Source organism: Lactuca serriola, chromosome 2 (assembly GCF_051521515.1).
Source record: "Lactuca serriola cultivar US96UC23 chromosome 2, Lser_US96UC23_V15, whole genome shotgun sequence".
NCBI lineage: Eukaryota > Viridiplantae > Streptophyta > Magnoliopsida > Asterales > Asteraceae > Lactuca > Lactuca serriola.
The window spans coordinates 77,691,738-77,710,062 of NC_136409.1; the positions used below are offsets into that span (position 1 = coordinate 77,691,738).

Genomic DNA, 18,325 nt, shown 5'->3' on the forward strand with positions numbered 1-18,325 from the left:
GGGGTCCTGCACCTCTGTCCATATAACATCTCAAATGGTGCTCGGTCGATACTGGCATGATAACTGTTATTGTACGAAAACTCTGCCAGTGGGAGGTACGTAACTCCCTCCGAAATCTAGCACACATGCCCGCAGCATATCCTCCAGTGTCTGGATCGTTTTCTCACTTTGGCCGTCGGTATGGGGGTGATATGTCATACTAAAATGTAGCTGGGTACCTAGTTCCTCGTGGAACTTCTTCTAAAACCTGGGTGTAAATCGAACATCCCTATCTGAAACCACTGATACCGGCACTCCGTGCCTAGCCACCACCTCTCGAACATAAATGTCCGCCAATTTCTCTGTAGATATACTCTCGGAGATCGGAATGAAGTGATCACTCTTCGTCAATCTATCCACGATCACCCATATGGCATCTACTCCCCTCACTGTCCGCAGTAGCTTCGTGATGAAGTCCATAATGATCTCTTCCCACTTCCACATGGGAATGGGTAATGGTTGCACCTTACCATGAGGTCGCTGGTGCTCAGTCTTGACCTTCCTCCAGGTCAAGCATCGCTCCACATACCCGACGATCTCCCGCTTCATGCAGGGCCACCAATAGTTGATTCTCAAATCCCTATATATTTTTGTTGCACCTGGGTGTATAGAAAATTTGGACTTATGCGCCCCCTCTAACAATCTCTGCCCTACTCCCCCTGACATCGACACCCATACTCGGCCACATTGCGTCAACAAGCCACGACTATCCTTAACAAACAAAGGATACTGCCCCCGAATTCTTTCCAATTTCACGTTCTCTTTCTTCACCCCCTCGACCTGAGCCTCTCGAATCATGTTTATCAAGGATGGACTTACCGTCAACCTCATACAAATACCCCTGATCGGCAACCCCGTCGCTTTGCGACTCAATGCATCGGCCACCACATTGGCCTTCTCTGGATGGTATAGGATCTCGTAGTCATAGTCCTTTAGAACATCCAACCATCTCCTATGTCGCATATTCAGGTTCTGCTGATCCATCAAATACTTCAGACTCTTGTGATCAGTATACACAACGAATTTCACCCCATATAAATAGTGCCTCCAAATCTTGAGGTCAAACACCACTGCCCCAACTGCAGGTCATGCGTGGGGTAATTTGCCTCGTGAGGCTTCAACTGCCTCGAGGCATATGCGATCACGTGTCCCCTCTGCATCAGTACCGCACCCAACTCTGAAATCGATGCATCACAATATACCACGAAATCGTCCAATCCCTCGGGCAATACTAGGATCGGAGCCTCACATAACCTCTGCCTTAGGGTCTCAAAAGCCCTCTGCTGATCCTCACTCCATCGAACAGCCACATTCTTCTTGGTCAAACAGGTCAATGGCACAACAGTCTTGGAGAAATCTTGGATAAATCTCCGATAATAACCCGCTAAACCCTAGAAGCTACGAATCTCTGAGGCATTCCTCGATACTTCCCATCGCATCATAGTCTCCACCTTCGCTGGGTCAACCAAAATACCCTCTTGATTGATGACATGACCCAAAAACTGCACTTCCCGCAACCAAAAGTCACACTTGGAGAACTTCGCATATAGCTTCTCCGTCCTCAAGGTCTCTAGCACCTCTCTCAAATGCTGCTCATGCTGTTCCCTGGTCTTAGAGTAGACCAGGATATCATCAATAAAAACGATCACCGACAGATCCAACATCGGCCTGCACACCTGGTTCATGAGATCCATGAACGCGGCCGGGGCATTGGTGAGCCCGAATGGCATCACCACGAACTCGTAATGACCATAACGAGTCCTGAAAGTTGTCTTCGGTATATCCTCATCCCGAATCCTCATCTGATGATACCCTGACCGGAGATTAATCTTAGAGAACCACGATGCTCCCTGAAGCTGATCAAACAGGTCGTCAATCCTAGGCAAAGGATAACGCTTCTTCACCGTCAACTTATTCAGCTCTTTGTAATTGATGCACATCCTGTGCGACCCGTCCTTCTTTTTCATGAAAAGGATCGGAGCTCCCCACGGAGAACTACTTGGATGGATGAACCCTCGGTCTAGTAGCTCTTGAAGTTGTGTAGATAATTCCTGCATCTCGGGTGGCGCCAACCGATATGGTGCCTTTGCTATCGAGGCGGCACCTGGTACCAGGTCAATACGAAACTCTACTTGCCTCTTCGGAGGCACTCCGGGTAATTCTTCGGGAAAAACATCCCGAAAATCCCGCACCACTGGTACACTATCGATATCCGTCACTTCCTCCACTCGCGTATCTGAAATATCGGCCAAAAATCCCATGCAACCCTGCTGCAGAAACCTCCTCGCCCTTGCAACTGAACAAAGGGTCGTTCCCTGCGTGGTCCTTTCGCCGTGGATAACCAGTTCCCCCCCCTTGGGGTTCAAACCCGGACTAACTGCCGCTCACAATCTATCATGGCCCCATTGGCCCCCAGCCAGTCCATCCCAATAATCACCTTCAATCCTCGCAATGGTATGGGAACCAAATCAACATGAAACCTTTCGTCGTGCACATTCAGGACGCAGTACTGACACACCCTCGCAGCACTCACGGTGCGATCATCTACAATCTCCACCTCGAGCGGGGTATCCAAAGTCCCTGGTGCATCATGGAATTTCTTGCTAAGCGCAAGAGACACAAAAGATCGGGTAGCCCCCGAATCGAATAAGACATGGTCCGTCATACCATTGACCAGAAAGGTCCCTATACAAAGCATAATAAGCATACATACAAACATTTACAATAAAAGAGACAGAGGATAATGAACATATACCAACTATAACGTCTGGCGCGGCCCGAGCCTCCTCGGTAGTCAGCTGGAATGCGCGGCTCTTCACCGCTGGAGCTTCCGCCTTAGGGCAGCCATCAGTAATCCTCATAGTGGCAGGCGCGGGCGCTGCCACAGGTCCTCCTCCTCCTCCTTTCAACCTCAGACAATCGGCCTTTTTATGGCCTATCTGGTTGCAGTGAAAGCATATCAAGCCCTTCTTGGGGCAATCCTTACTCAAGTGGCCCTGCTGCCCACATGAGTAGCATCCTGACATCCCGGCTGTCCGACAAGCCCCACCATGGAATCTCCCGCACTTGGCACACTGGCCCCGACCCTGTTGGCCCTTACTCAAAGAATCGGAGGTCTTAGGCTTCTTAGCCTGAGCCCCCGCTGCATGAACCTGCTCAGTCTTCCACTTCGTGCGGGACTCCAACTCCATCTCCCTCTCACGGGCCTTATCAACCATCTCATTCAGGGTTTTGCACCCTATAAAGCTCACAAATTCCCGTATGTCCTCTCTCAGCATAGAGAGATACGGGGTCCTCCTCATGTCCTCATCTGTCTCATACTGAGGGATCAACAAAGCTCGCTCTCGAAACTTGGCGGTGATCTCCGCCACAGTCTCAGTAGTCTGCTATAAATCATGAAACTCCCTCACCATCTGTTGCACCTCAATAGGTGGTGCAAACTCCTTATTGAATCGTCGTACGAACTCGGCCCACGACATGTCAGCCACACCGGCTGCTCCCACCTGACTAGTAATTTCGCCCCACCAATCTCGGGTCCTGTCCCTTAGCATACAGGAAGCAAATGCAACCTTTGCCTCCTCCGGTCAAGAACTCGTGCGCTGGGCATTCTCAATGTCCGCCACCCAGCGTCTGCTCACAATGGGATCCCTGACCCCAGAAAACTCCGGAGCTCCGCATGCCTTGAACTCCCTAAACGAGGGGGTTCGAGCTCCACCCTGGCCCGTAGAAATATCGGCTCTGAATGCTCTAAGTATCTCCTCCATGATCTCCATCACACCCTCCTTGACCTTCCCAAAGATGACTGGGGTAGCGTCAAGGATGCCCCTCTTAACCTCGGCCGCAATCAGCTCACGCAGCCTCTCATCAATACCATTAGTAGGGCCGCCTGACGCAGCCCTGGATCCCAATCCTGATCCAAATCGCATAACCACCATGCTGGACTGTCATTTCACAAAAAATAATGATAAGGATACGCATAACGAGGTTACTTCCATACCGTTTTCCTTTGGAATTCCCAGGTAGAACATGGGTTTGGGTACGGGTCCTGTGCTTCCAGTAGTACGGGCCCAATACTACCTTCCACACCTACTCATACCTTACCCCGCTGCTTTACCTAGTACCTCCAACTTTATCCACACAAACCATGACTCACAACTCTCGCATGAATCAAACTCGGACACCCTATGGTTGTCCTACTCATAACAGTGAAACCAATCACTACAAGTTGCTTTTAGGCATGCAAATTATACACAGAAAGGATCAAATAGGCTAAATCAATCATTATGAGGCTATCACCTCCTAACTGTATATAATTTTAAAACATACACTTAGCAATTCCATATAATCGACAAAGCTCACTATCATATAACATGGCTATTCAACTTGGGAAACTACTTACTTGGCTCGGCTGATCACATGCGTTGCACTCTCTTCCTTTGGCTTAAAAAAATCCTTTTTAGGTTACTTTTGAAAACATTTTACCACTTCCTTAGTTTGAGTCCCGACACACCCGAGAATGTGTCCGAATCCCTCAAACCAAAGCTCTAATACCAACTTGTAACGACCCAATTTTTACCAAGAATTTTTTTCATTTTTAATTAATCAAAAAAATCCCACAATCCATAAATTTCCAAACCATTTGTTTTCCATTTCACAATTATTACAATTTCATTGTACTTTTTAAAACATCAGAGAGTCCCAAACACACAAAAAGAGAGGTAGAGTGCACGCCACATCATCACGCCTTGCCTTTGCCTTTAGGCTCTGAAGTACCTGAAACAATCAACAACCTGTAAGCAAAATGCTTAGTGAGTTTCCCAGAGCATACCACACACACACAAACCACATATCATATATCCTGTTAGCTATAAAAGCTACACACATATCACGTAAGCCATGCATACATGAAACCTGTGAGAATGCCATGGGCTACCCTACATAGTCTTTACCTAGGACTGCCATGGGCTCCCCCACATGGCCTTACATCCAATGCCATGGGCTACCCCACATGGTCTTACATCCAATGCCACAGGCTTCCCCCGGGGTCTTCATACAAAACATGCAATCACATAACAAAACACAGAATGTTTAACACATATATCAAAATCACATAATGGACCGGCCTTGGTGCCTTAGACCCATAGGTATGGTGAGAAGACTCACCTGTCACGAATGTTGAACTGACACTTTGCGACCAAATATACCCCACGGGCTGCTCCACTCAACTGCCTAAAAAGTATCATACAATATCCAGTCATTTACCCAAAGTCCATCCTGGTCAACTACAGCCAAGATCAAGTCAACAGTCCATGTTGACCCTAACTCGCTGAGTACAACTAGTGACTCACTGAGTTTCCCGGGATAACATCTACTCGCTGAGTCATCGAGGTGACTCGTCGAGCTCATACGGTCTTGATTGATAATCTAAGGTCATTCGTCGAGTTTCCTTGCTTGCCACTCGACACGTCTACGAACATCCAACGATTGGGGGAATCTTACTCGACTCGCCGAGTTGTTCCTTCAACCCGTCGAGTTCTAGGTAATCTTCATCCGGCTCGCCGAGTTGTTCATCCAACTCGTCGAGTTCATAGTAATATTCATCGGGCTCGCCGATTTGTTCATCCAACTCGTCGAGTCCATGCTTGCCTTCATATGACTCGCCGAGTCGCCCCCTACGACTCGTCGGGTCCTATCAGATCTCAAGCCATACAGACTCTTTTGAGCCATACAATGCTTCCAAATTACAGATCTAGGCTCCTGAGGCATGCTTTCCACGTAAAGTTGCAAACTTTACGTGCATGCAAGGCTTTAAGGCCCTAAAATAGCAAATCTAAGCTTGGAATGGAGTCATACACTTGAGGGGAGGCACATGCTAATCTCAACTGATAACTTTATGCATCTCAAGGCTAAAAGGAGTACAGATCTGAAGTTACAACTTCAGATCTTGGCTTAAACACAAAAGCCCCTTTCTTAGAATCCATGCACAAGAGGGTTTTGGGTGGAAATGAGCCAATGAACAGCTTAATACCTTCAGAAAGTGCTCCCCAGAAGAAGATCTTGAATCCCCATGAGCCCTTTGCTTTCTTTAGCTTGTTTCCTCAAGTGCTTCCTTCACCAAATCCCTCCTTCAAGCTTAAAATCACCAAGAAACATACTCACACTCGAATCAGGGTTTTTGGGAGGTAAAGAGCTGTAAAGGGGAGGCTAATGACCCTTTAAATAGGATGCAAGGCCCCGAAATCTAGGATTTCATCTGCCAGCATCTACTCGTTGAGTCCCATAATGAACTCGGTGAGTAGGTCATTAAACTTCGCGACAAACCCGCTACTACTTGACGAGTAAGGAGGTCAACTCACCGAGTAGGTTCTCAAAAATCCAAACCAAAATATCATTATTAATACCTGAGGATCAGGGTGTTACAGGTATTAGTGAGTGTAAGGTTAGAAAATGAACATTCATATCAGGTAAATATTTTTGACAAAATATTATTCTTGAAAAGTTTCATCTTAGAACATCTATGTGCAATGTAGTTACTAACGGAACGAGCTGCTATCCATGGAAGCATATCACAGTTTTAATTACATGTCGTATTTACTACTATACATTTGACTATTATGTTTTTTTAAATGGGCGAATTGTAAAGGATAGCAACATACTTTGTCACACCCCCAAACCAAGGATGGCGGAAACGTTCGAGGGTGGAGGACTTCATGTAGAGTATCACAACAACGAGTATAATAGTGCTCAAAGTAAATACAACCATCATAAATATAACTGAAAAAGTTACACCAAAGTATTTGTTTACATGATTCGAATCAATTACATTATGAAACAAAATGAACTATTTGACGATTTATCGTCCCATCCTCAAAACGTTGTTGGTTTCCTGTTTTCACTGAATTCCTGAGAATACAAGTAGTTTTGAAAAGTGTCAACACAAAGGTTAGTGAGTTCATAAGAGATTTTATTGGAGAAATAGATCGTTTTCCTTGTAAAAATGATATGATATGTATTTAGAAAATCCGATATTTTCTTTATAAAGTTTATGTAATGTAGTCTCATAACCGACGACCAAAATGTATAAGTAACCTTTCTTATTAAAGGAAAATAAAATGTGCTTAAATTGACATAAACGCACTTGAATTAAATGATGTTCCCGCAAATTCTTATGTTTGTTAATACTTAATGTATATGTAGTCCTAAGTCTCAGGACCGAGAAAATAACAAGTATCGTCTATACTTAAAGTTATAAATGTGGTTTCAAATGATGTGTAGTCATAAATACCAAAAACCGAATGTAGACAGTAATATCGGTACTTATTGAGATAAAAGTGATTTTAAAATCGACATAAAACCCATTAAAGTTTTATAAAAATCCCGTAAACTTTATGTATTGGTATATCCTTATGTGAGCCGCTATAATCATACTTAAGACTAAATGAACCTGCCACGACGTTTCTCAGGCGTCGAAAAACTGAAATGACAATTATCACCCGTAGACCTGCAGGTCCAACTGTAGCTAGCAGCAAGGTGTGGGGTGTCAAACCCAATATAGATCTATATACAACTATCACGTTCTCCCTCCGGGAGACTCTGATTATAACGTACAGGATTTTATATTCCGCACTCGGACGTACGGAAAGAGAATGTCTCACAATCTAGGTTAACAAGTTTACAAGTTGTATGCGGGAGTGTAAAACCTTTCTGTATGAATGTACCCTTTTCGTACGTGTGTGTTATGTGATGTATCGAAAACTATACCTATTATAGTTTTATCCAAAACGTTTGTAATATATAAGAACTCTTTTATGAAAAAGCGTTAGGATTATGAAATCCATTAAACTATGCTTATTATAGTTTATATATATATATATATATATATATATATATATATATATATATATATATATATATACGTGTTCTAAATGAATGAATAATCTTATCATGAATGACTTATTTTCAGTTTATGATGATAAAATTTACAACGTATCACATTCAATACTTAGAACTTGACATTATACACTTTGCTCAACATAATACAAAGTGTTGTAAAAATTACAAGCTGTTAACAAATTTTCAGCCTTTCTACACTGTTTTTGAAAATTTATAGAAAAATCATACGAAGTCGAAAACTAAATCCGTAAATTCTGGGAGTTCCCAAAATGTGTCTAGTTTACTCATAATTTTTATCATGATTTTTAAGGACCTGTAACTTAGGTGAAAAAGTCCATAATCACAGACTGGTCCGGATTGGTGTTTGAAATGATAGGCAGTTTTGTAAAAATCACCATAAATTGTAGAAAAATCGTATGGGGATGTGCAAGTAGCCATTTTAAAGCTAAGACGTGGAACTACATGCATCTAAAACAGTTTTGAAAACTAAAATGTTTAAGATGTCCAAAACAGTCCGTGAATGGAGTCCAACTTTTCTGATGAAAACTGTTAGAAAATTTTAGTTATGTTCTTGGTGTTTTAACTTGTATTCCCCCCCTAAAAACTTAAGAAAACATGAAAAAGTAGGGGTATGAACTCACCTTGTGTGATTTCAGTAGATAAGTGTTGAAGAAGAGAAGTGTTCAACCCAAGAACACTAGAAGAATCGCTTGAAGATTCGAAGCTCTAACACAAATATAATGGAGTTTGTGTAAGATATCCATGATTTGAGTGGAAATAATTGAGATAATCATAAAGGAAATGGATTAACCTTACCAATTGTGGAGAAAAAACTCAAGGTCAGCCCTTGAATCTCGGATTTCTAGAGAGAGAAAGTGAGAGAGAAAGGAGTTTGATCTTCTTGTGAAATGAGAACAAATGAGAGAAAATGAGGAGAGAGGATGAATATCCAGCTCTCAAAACATGGAGATGGCTTGTGAGAGAGGTAAAAAGTACAAGGAAGTGACAAGTTATGGTGGGGAGGAGTGTGGGTTAATCATGGAGTGGGTATGGGGTTGCTTGTGTCATAAAATAAGGTAAAGTCAACACTCTACCTTTGTATTTTACCTACTCTTATTTGGATAAGATTTTACCCTTAAAATATGATTAAATCATTAATTTAGGGGTCTTATATTTTAAAATAAAGTTTTGGGTGAAAATCTCATGTTAAAATAATTAAAAACGGGTTTAAAACGCAAAATTACGCGAAAACGGGGTGAAAAATGAGTTTTCCAGCGAGATTCTTCGGACCTAGGCCGAGGTTCGGTCCCTAGGCCGAAGTTCGGTCAGGTGGTCCGAAGTCGGGCGGTTCGGTCCGAAGGGAAGCCAGAACCGAAGGAACTGTAGTGAACAGTAATGAACAGTAACTTCGGTTCGGACCTTCCTTCTATGTGAGGTTCGGCTCGGATGAACAGTAGTCTCGGTTCGGCTCATAAGTCAACAGCTCGGTTCGGATTTATGAACAGTACTCTCGGTTCGGACCTTCATGAATAGTACTTTCGGTTCGGTTCATGAATAGTACTTTCGGTTCGGAGGGTTCGTTTCCTTAAGTCCGTTTTTCGCGTAGACTTCCGTTTTTGGGCTATTTTCGCCAAATTCGGAGGTCAGAATGCCCCGAGTGATTATAGAAAGTTGGGGAGAGATTTGAGAGAGATTCCACATACTCAGAGAGATTTGGGAGAGATTTGACATACTTGAGGAGATTTCTCATACAAAGAGAGATTTGGGAGAGATTTCACATACTTAGGGAGATTTGGGAGAGATTTGACATACTTGGAGAGATTTCACATACAGAGAGAGATTTGGGAGAGATTTCACATACTTAGGGAGATTTGGGAGAGATTTGACATACTTGGAGAGGTTTCACATACAGAGAGATATTTGGGAGAGATTTCACATACTTAGGGAGATTTGGGAGAGATTTGACATACTTGGAGAGGTTTCACATACAGAGAGATATTTGGGAGAGATTTCACATACTTAGGGAGATTTGGGAGAGATTTGACATACTTGGAGAGATTTCGCATACAGAGAGATATTTGGGAGAGATTTCACATACTTAGAGAGATTTGGGAGAGATTTGACATACTTAGAGAGATTTGGGAGAGGTTTGACATACTTGGAGAGATTTCTCATACAAAGAGATATGTGGGAGAGGTTTCACATACTTAGAGATATGTGGGAGAGATTTCACATACTTAGAGATATGTGGGAGAGGTTTCACATACTTAGAGATATGTGGGAGAGATTTCACATACTTAGAGATATGTGGGAGAGGTTTCACATACTTAGAGATATGTGGGAGAGATTTCACATACTTAGAGATATGTGGGAGAGGTTTCACATACTTAGAGATATGTGGGAGAGATTTCACATACTTAGAGATATGTGGGAGAGGTTTCACATACTTAGAGATATGTGGGAGAGATTTCACATACTTAGAGATATGTGGGAGAGGTTTCACATACTTAGAGATATGTGGGAGAGATTTCACATACTTAGAGATATGTGGGAGAGGTTTCACATACTTAGAGATATGTGGGAGAGATTTCACTGGTGACCTTTTTGAGTGTCCGGCTACGCACTGCAAGGTCCGTAAACCCCGTTAAGCCTTGATTGGGGATCTTGCATACTCCCGATGAGTATGTAACATTGTTTTATCGGTTTGGCTCTCCACGTACCACCGTCTTAGGTTAAGGAGATCTAGGTGAACGCACTTTTCGATTTATGATCTCTCATTAGAATAGAGAGTTGTTTAGAAGTTACATAACGTAAACTCTAGTACTCACGGCAAATTGAGTTGACCGGTTTGACTTGTTGACTTTAGTTGACTTTGACTTGACCGAAAATTGACGGTTGCCACATACTTTACTGAAAATCGACACCTTCCAACCCACACAACGCGGGGGAACGCTTCTAGTTTTAATTAAAGACTATTGTAGAGACCCATTTTCCTAACGAACGGTGAGTGTGGAAGAAATAATCTTGAGATTAATCGTGTATCAAAAATATCAAGAACATATGATGAGATCATAAAAGATGAAAAAGAAATAGAGAATATTCATAAGAACTTGGTGGGAGAGAAACTCTCCCTGGGTGGGAGAACCCACCACTTTCTCTCTCTAGAGATTACATTTTAGAAAAGTAACTCTTACAAGAAGTTGAGAAAATGAGCTAGCTAACTAATAAGTGATCAACTCTCTCTTTATATAGGAGGGAGAGTATTTACACCAACAATACAAATAAAGGGAAAATTACAACTTAATAATCACTCATTATTTGTGGAGCATTTACATGCACCAACATTCTCTCCCTAAATGCTTACAAATGATGAGATATACAATAAGTGATAGAATGCTATAATACAGTAATCCGACTAGCAAGTGTGGTAATAAAATGAAATCAAGTGTTGAAATGTCTCTGAAACTCTGAAGTGTCTGTGAAGTCTGAAGCTGGCCATGAATCTCTAACAATGAAGGTCTTCGGCTTCAAAGCACAACCAATGAAGCAGAAAAGATAAGATCCAAATCTTTAAACCAATCATAATCACCCGAAGAAAGAGGTCACCATGAGCAAGTAGAAGATCCAATAAAAGAAACACTTCGTCTTCAAAAGTTTGAAAAACATCTCGAGTTCTCGAATCATAATACACCGAAATTCTTCAAAGAATAACCTGCTAAAAATGTGAAGCATCCATAACATGAAGTCCGGATAAAAATAATGTGAGTCCAAAAACATGGTCTAGCAATGCCGAAAATTTGATCCAAGGACCAAAAATAAGTGCCACGTCACATTGCCAAAATAATCTTCGTCTTCAACATATCACACATCCAAACTCGTGAAACCATAAGATCTGAACCAGATGCGAACACAAAATCATCATGTGGTAGAGTCCAAATAATAAATAATCCGAATCGGAAAACATCGAGTAATGCCAAAAATTTGATCCGTGAAGACCAAAAATAAGTGCCACATTGCATCACTAAATAAATAATTGTCTTCAGAAGTCTTCAAAATCCAAACTCAAACAATAATAACCAAATCCGGATGATATTCTCTCCTTATTTTTGATAACCAATGACCAGATATCAAAAGTAAACAAATCATCGGATGGAGAGTGTCGGATACCAAGAGCTAAGATAATCTCTCCCTAGATGTATGAAGGGTCTCAATAAGAAACGAGAAAGAGTAAAATAAATACTCTTGCAGTCATGAGAAAGCGGGTGACAGTTGTTGAAGCTGTGCTGAGAAAATCTGTTGTGCCAAAAAATATATCCAAATATCCAAACTGCGGTGCCGGAACACTTGAAGTGGTCTTCAATAGAGAATAAAGTCCACATGCTTAAGATACATGATTCGTCAACCAAAAATCATATGCAACAAGTCATAAAATCCCATAACGTGAAGAATGCGAAACAACTTCGATGATCAATCGCCGTTGCGGTGCAAGCGTCACAAAGATAATATGAAGTCCGACTGTGGTAGGAATATTCTTCCAATAATAACCAGCATGAAATGAACCAATGTGACAATCCAAGGGTGCGGTTATGGCAAAAATTGGTGTTAAAAAAATTGGTTTTAATAAAAAAACTGGTTATAAAAAAATGGCTAAAAAAATTGGTGTAAAAAAATTGGTTAAATAAAAAAAATAGGCTGAAAAAAATTAATTGGTTAAATAAAAAAATTGGATGAAAAAAAAATTAATTAATAAAAAAAATAATGTAAAAAAATTGAATTAAAAAAAATAAAGGCTAGAAAAAAAATGGTTATAAAAAAAGGGGGGGAGGGGAGGAAAGAAGGAAGGAGGGGGGAGGAGGAGGAAGAAGGAGGAGAGCTGAAGGGAAGAAGGAGGAAGGAGGGAGCTGGGCGGAGGTGGAGAAGGGAAGGAAGAAGGAGGAGAAAGGGGGGGGGCGCTGGAGGAGAGGGAAATCCGAAGTCAGGAGGGTTGGTTGCGGGTCTAAGGTGTTGCGGGTGAAGTGATGGGTGCGGGCGAGATGGGTGCAGTGGTGGTCTTGGATGCGGACGAGACTTAGGTGCAGATGGGTGGTCTCGCTGCGGAGGGTTTGACTACGGTGCGAAGGAAGGCCAGTTGCGGTAGGCGCGTTGGAAGGTAAGCTAGCCTGCGGTCCGATTTGTGGATAGCAGCTGCGGTCCGAGGTTGCGGTCAGAGCCAAGAATAGATCCGAACCGAGGGCAAGAGGGGCTTTTTGGCTGCGGTTCTAAGGCTGCTGACCAGGGCTGCGGATGAGGCATTATGACCTCGGATCAAGGCATAAGAGGGGCTGCTGAGAGGCTTCTTAGGGCACTCTGGTAGGCAGTTTTTGGCTGCGGTTCGGGGGTCCGGAAGGGGCTGAACAGGTGACGAAAAATGCTCTATTTTCATGAAAAATGGTACCGCAAAGGCCATTTATTCATATTTTAATAAGGGAATATTTTTATAAAGCATTCTAAGTCAAAGGAGGGTCTTGGGAAGGCAAAAAGAGGAGTATGCAGGGGGTTTTTAGGGACAAAATGTGATGGGATTGGACAATGTCACATGATTTTTGTCTTTTTGAGGGAGTAACTAGTGGAGTACTCTTTACCCAAAAGGGTAACAAGGACAATATGCTTTATGTAAACAACACATTACGTCCAAACAATTCAATTGAAGATCTACAACAACTAAAATATGAGAATCAAGAGCTTCTTACCTCATAGTGAGAAGAGTTACTGGGAAAGGAAAACTTCAAAAGGAAATGCTTTTCTCCACTTTCTTCAAGAAAAATAAACCCATTAAATTTGTGTCTTCTCATTTCCAAGAACATATACCTCCTGGAACAATATCTTCATCATTTTGGAGACCATAAAAATAATTTCTTCTCCCATTTTTGCTTCATTTCTTCAACATAAAAATAATAAGAACATGAAGAACACCATTTTTCCAGCAATAATAGAATGAGCAGCAGCAGCAACTATTTATTTTATTGAGATAGAATCACCCAAATGATAGAAATAAGAAAGAAAATCATAAAAAAAATTCCGGTTTGCAACCCGAAATTTTTTTCTTGTAGAAACACGGAAAAATCACAAGATAATCATCGAACGGGAGTCGTTCCCTTGAACTAATCGTGAGATCTTCAAGGTACGACTCCGATACGAATTGTAGAGACCCATTTTCCTAACGAACGGTGAGTGCGGAAGAAATAATCTTGAGATTAATCGTGTATCAAAAATATCAAGAACATATGATGAAATCATAGAAGATGAAAAAGAAATAGAGAATATTCATAAGAACTTGGTGGGAGAGAAACTCTCCCTGGGTGGGAGAACCCACCACTTTCTCTCTCTAGAGATTACATTTTAGAAAAGTAACTCTTACAAGAAGTTGAGAAAATGAGCTAGCTAACTAATAAGTGACCAACTCTCCCTTTATATAGGAGGGAGAGTATTTACACCAACAATACAAATAAAGGGAAAATTACAACCTAATAATCACTCATTATTTGTGGAGCATTTACATGCACCAACAACTACATTGATATGAAACCTCCTAAAAAAATTGACCAAAAATAGATAATCCTCTGTAATAAAAGAAGTCTCATTCAATTTCCAAATGTCATTTTGTGGTTATTTTGAATTATTTTTTTTTTCCACATGTCATTTTATGATTTTTTTCAATTTTATTAAATTCCACATAATATTTTAATGTAACAATTGTAATAAATGCAGTAATAAATTGATATCAATTTCATTAATAAACTTACATTTTAATTTCAAAATTTCCAAAATTAAAACTCATTAGTTTCTTTTATTTATTTAAATTATTTGTTTAAATTTAAAAGATAAAAAACATTTCCATTATCATAATTCATTATTTTTCTTATTTTCTTATAAATTCAAAGTTCTCAAATATATTCATCTTTATATTTAACTTTTTTTTTAAATTAACTCATGTAATAAACGGGTCTCACAATTAGTAAATTTAAATAAGTAAATAACCATTTAAATACATTGTTCATTTATTGTACTTTGTCTTTGTAATCTTACAAAATATTTATATAATATATTCAATTAATTGCAAATGTTATATTCTTATGTTTCCAATATATCAAAGTTCTCAAACCGTCACAAATCGTATACAGTATATAATCAAATGAACATTCACAAGACATATTATAAAATCATGGCAAAACTAACCTTTTCATTGTGTTATCTTGGTTTCTTCTTCTACTTCATCATGTGCTCCAGTTACGTACATGTAAGATATCTTGAAAAGCTCTATCATTTGTACATTTATAGATTCCAAAGATTACATCAAATTGTTGATCTTAGTGGAAGTTTAATTGTTATGATAATTGGATAGGGAAAAACATGGTGTTTGGCTCAACCCGAAGCTTCAGAACCACAGTTGCAACAAGTTCTTGACTACCTTTGTGGACGAATCGACTGTGGGGAGATCCAACCAGGGGCTTCATGCTTTGATCCTGATACTGTGCGAAAACATGCATCCTATGCTATTAATATGAATTATCGAACTAATGGCGAATGTGATGGAAGTTATGCTTTTTTCTTTTTGACAGATCCTTGTAAGTTGCTTTGTCATCATAATTTTTTTTACGTACATCAAACAATATGATAAATATAAGACTTGTGATTGAACGTGTATTTTCATAGATTGAAACTAATATTGTTTTTTTTATTGTAGCTTACGGGACATGTGTCTATCCATGAAAGGTAAAAGGCATTGAATACTTATAGTGGTCAATAAATGCAATGTTGAAATGAAGAATATGGTTTTAATTTTGAGTAGAAAGAATGTATTAAGATAATTTAATCAATGAAAGTGAAATTTTCCTTCGGTTTCAATTTGATTTTTGACTCATCATGTTGTCTTTAATTTGAGAACTAGACGAGGAACCCCGCTTTGCAGGGTATGGATTTGTTAATAGTATAGAAAATAAGGGATTATTGATCAATCGTTTTGGATATTCATTATATTAAAAAAAAATTATGTTGTCAATGCTTGTCATATGCAATATATTATCCATCTATTCTACCAGGTATTTTTTAGGTTTAACCAAAACATCCTTTACTCAAAAAATCACATAACAACTCCTGATGATAAAGATCCAATTACAGTCCACACTATTTATGATCCGAGTGTGAAATTTAAGAATATACAGACTGAATGTCTCCCAATTATGCATCTGTCTAAAATATCCATGTATCATATGATTAAAATAACGTTTGTGATCAACCTCCATGTGCTTAAATAAAAACATATGTGAGCCTTCTCGAAACTTCCTTTTTTCCCTGCAAGAGTCCACCAATATACAAACATAAAGTTCTAAACCAAAACCATTTAGAATCTATGACAAGAGAAGTGAACAAAATGACTTCATATATGCCATTATCCATTAACCTTTCACCGCTCTAACTATGTACATTTAGAAAGTAGGATCCTATAATACACTAATATGAAAGAATATTACTATTAATTACCCTTGGAACTGAGACTTGATCTACATCAATAAATTCGCGGGTCTGAAGCAACATTAACACCTTCCCCGCCATTTGGTTGGTTCTAGTTGTTGTTGTAAATTAAACAGAATAGTAATAACAATCAGTAATTCTAAATTTTAAATCATTAAAATAAAATCAACGAAATGAAAATTTTATAGTTTAAATCAACAAGACAAACATAAAATATCGATAATCAACCTCCATGTGCTGAAATAAAAACATATGCGAGCCTTTCCGAAGCTTCCTTTTTTCCCTGCAAGAGTCCACCAATATACAAACATAAAGTTCTAAACCAAAACCATTTAGAATCTATGACAAGAGAAGTGAACAAAATGACTTCATATATGCCATTATCCATTAACCTTTCACTGCTCTAACTAGGTACATTTAGAAAGTAGGATCCTATAATACACTAATATGAAAGAATATTACTATTAATTACCCTTGTAACTAAGACTTGATCTACATCAACACATTCGCGGGTCTAGAAGCAACATTAACACCTTCCACGCCATTTGGTTGGTTCTAGTTGTTGTTGTAAATTAAAAAGAATAGTAATAACAATCAGTAATTCTAAATTTTAAATCATTAAAATAAAATCAAAGAAATGAAAATTTTATAGTTTAAATCAACAAGACAAACATAAAATATCATCAAGTACAGTTACTCTTCAACCTTTTGCAACTGATGCATCTTCGTTTTCTTGAACAAAATAACCATAACTTTGTTATCCCAACCGTACATGCATATCCTGATAAAAAAATTAACAAAATAGTTAATATGAAAATAAACTGGCATTTATTGCATTTATCCTAATCAACTAAATGAAAGAAGTAGCAATGTACTTTCATTTTACATTTTAACATGAAAGCAAGTTGCTATATTAGGTATTAAAGTAATTTTAAAAAAAAGAACAAAAATTAACAAACATAAATAAAAGTAAGATTCTTTGTTAAACAATAAAATGAAAGTACATTGCTATTTCTTGTGTGTAGCCCAATAAAGCATTAAATGCAAGAAATAACAATGTGCTTTCAGTTTATTGGTTAATAAAACACCCATGTTTGTTTTTTTGTTGTTTATTATTTTAATTATTACTTTAATGGGTTAAATCCAAAAATGACAATGGGCTTTCATTTACTAACTAATATATCATCTTACTTTGAAATAACAAAAAATATAAATGTCCTCATAGTAAAAAAGAAGGGGAGCATGATGCTATAACCGACCAGATTTTTCAATCTAATGATGAGTGAATTAAAGTAGAATGTTATAATATACAAATATATCAAATTGTATTCATATTTCTTAGATTGACTAAAGATTCAGCCTTTATATGGTTTTTATGTCACTTTTCTTTGTGTTGTTTAAACCGATTAAAAGTGGACATTTAGGTCAAATCTGGTCGGTTATTTCGTGATTTCTCTGCATAAATATTTTACTTTTTTCAGTTGGCTGGATTTTTAAGAGAAAAATTAACTCTTTTGAATAAATTGAATGGCTTCTTGATTGTATTACTATTTTCATTCCTAGACACCATATGTTTAACAAAATGTATTATTGACACACTAATAACAGACACATTCCTTCCACTTGTTCTCGTCAACCATAGGGTCGCGTGATCAGTCATAAATGCAACACCCATTATTAAAAATTAACAAATTTATCATTTTTATATTCAAAATATTAATGGGTATGTTTTTAAAAAAGAAATAGTTCAAGGCGGATCAACCCGTTTTGACCGTATTAAAAATGACTCATTTCGACTCATTAGTTAACCCACCCGTTTGGATGTGGCTATGATGAAAAAGAGTCATACATGCAACACCCATAAAAAAATCACATTTTACCA

At 39.0% G+C, this 18,325-nt stretch overlaps 1 protein-coding gene across 1 annotated transcript; it reads left to right on the forward strand.

Moving 5' to 3' along the window:
• The first annotated feature begins 15,133 nt into the window (after positions 1-15,133).
• On the forward strand, positions 15,134-15,681 carry LOC145089349 (major pollen allergen Ole e 10-like). The gene is made up of 3 exons (XM_079027794.1): positions 15,134-15,208; positions 15,314-15,536; positions 15,656-15,681. The coding sequence occupies exons 1-3, from the start codon at positions 15,134-15,136 to the stop codon at positions 15,679-15,681; spliced, it is 324 nt and encodes a 107-aa protein (XP_078883920.1).
• The last annotated feature ends 2,644 nt before the right edge of the window (positions 15,682-18,325 follow it).

Excerpts from the sequence above, each read along its gene's own strand:
- LOC145089349 (XM_079027794.1), top strand. The coding sequence starts at position 15,134 with ATGGCAAAACTAACCTTTTCATTGTGTTATCTTGGTTTCTTCTTCTAC. Across the intron at positions 15,209-15,313 it reads TGTGCTCCAGTTACGTACAT|GGAAAAACATGGTGTTTGGC; the intron begins GTAAGATATCTT and ends ATAATTGGATAG. Across the intron at positions 15,537-15,655 it reads TTTCTTTTTGACAGATCCTT|CTTACGGGACATGTGTCTAT; the intron begins GTAAGTTGCTTT and ends TTTTTATTGTAG.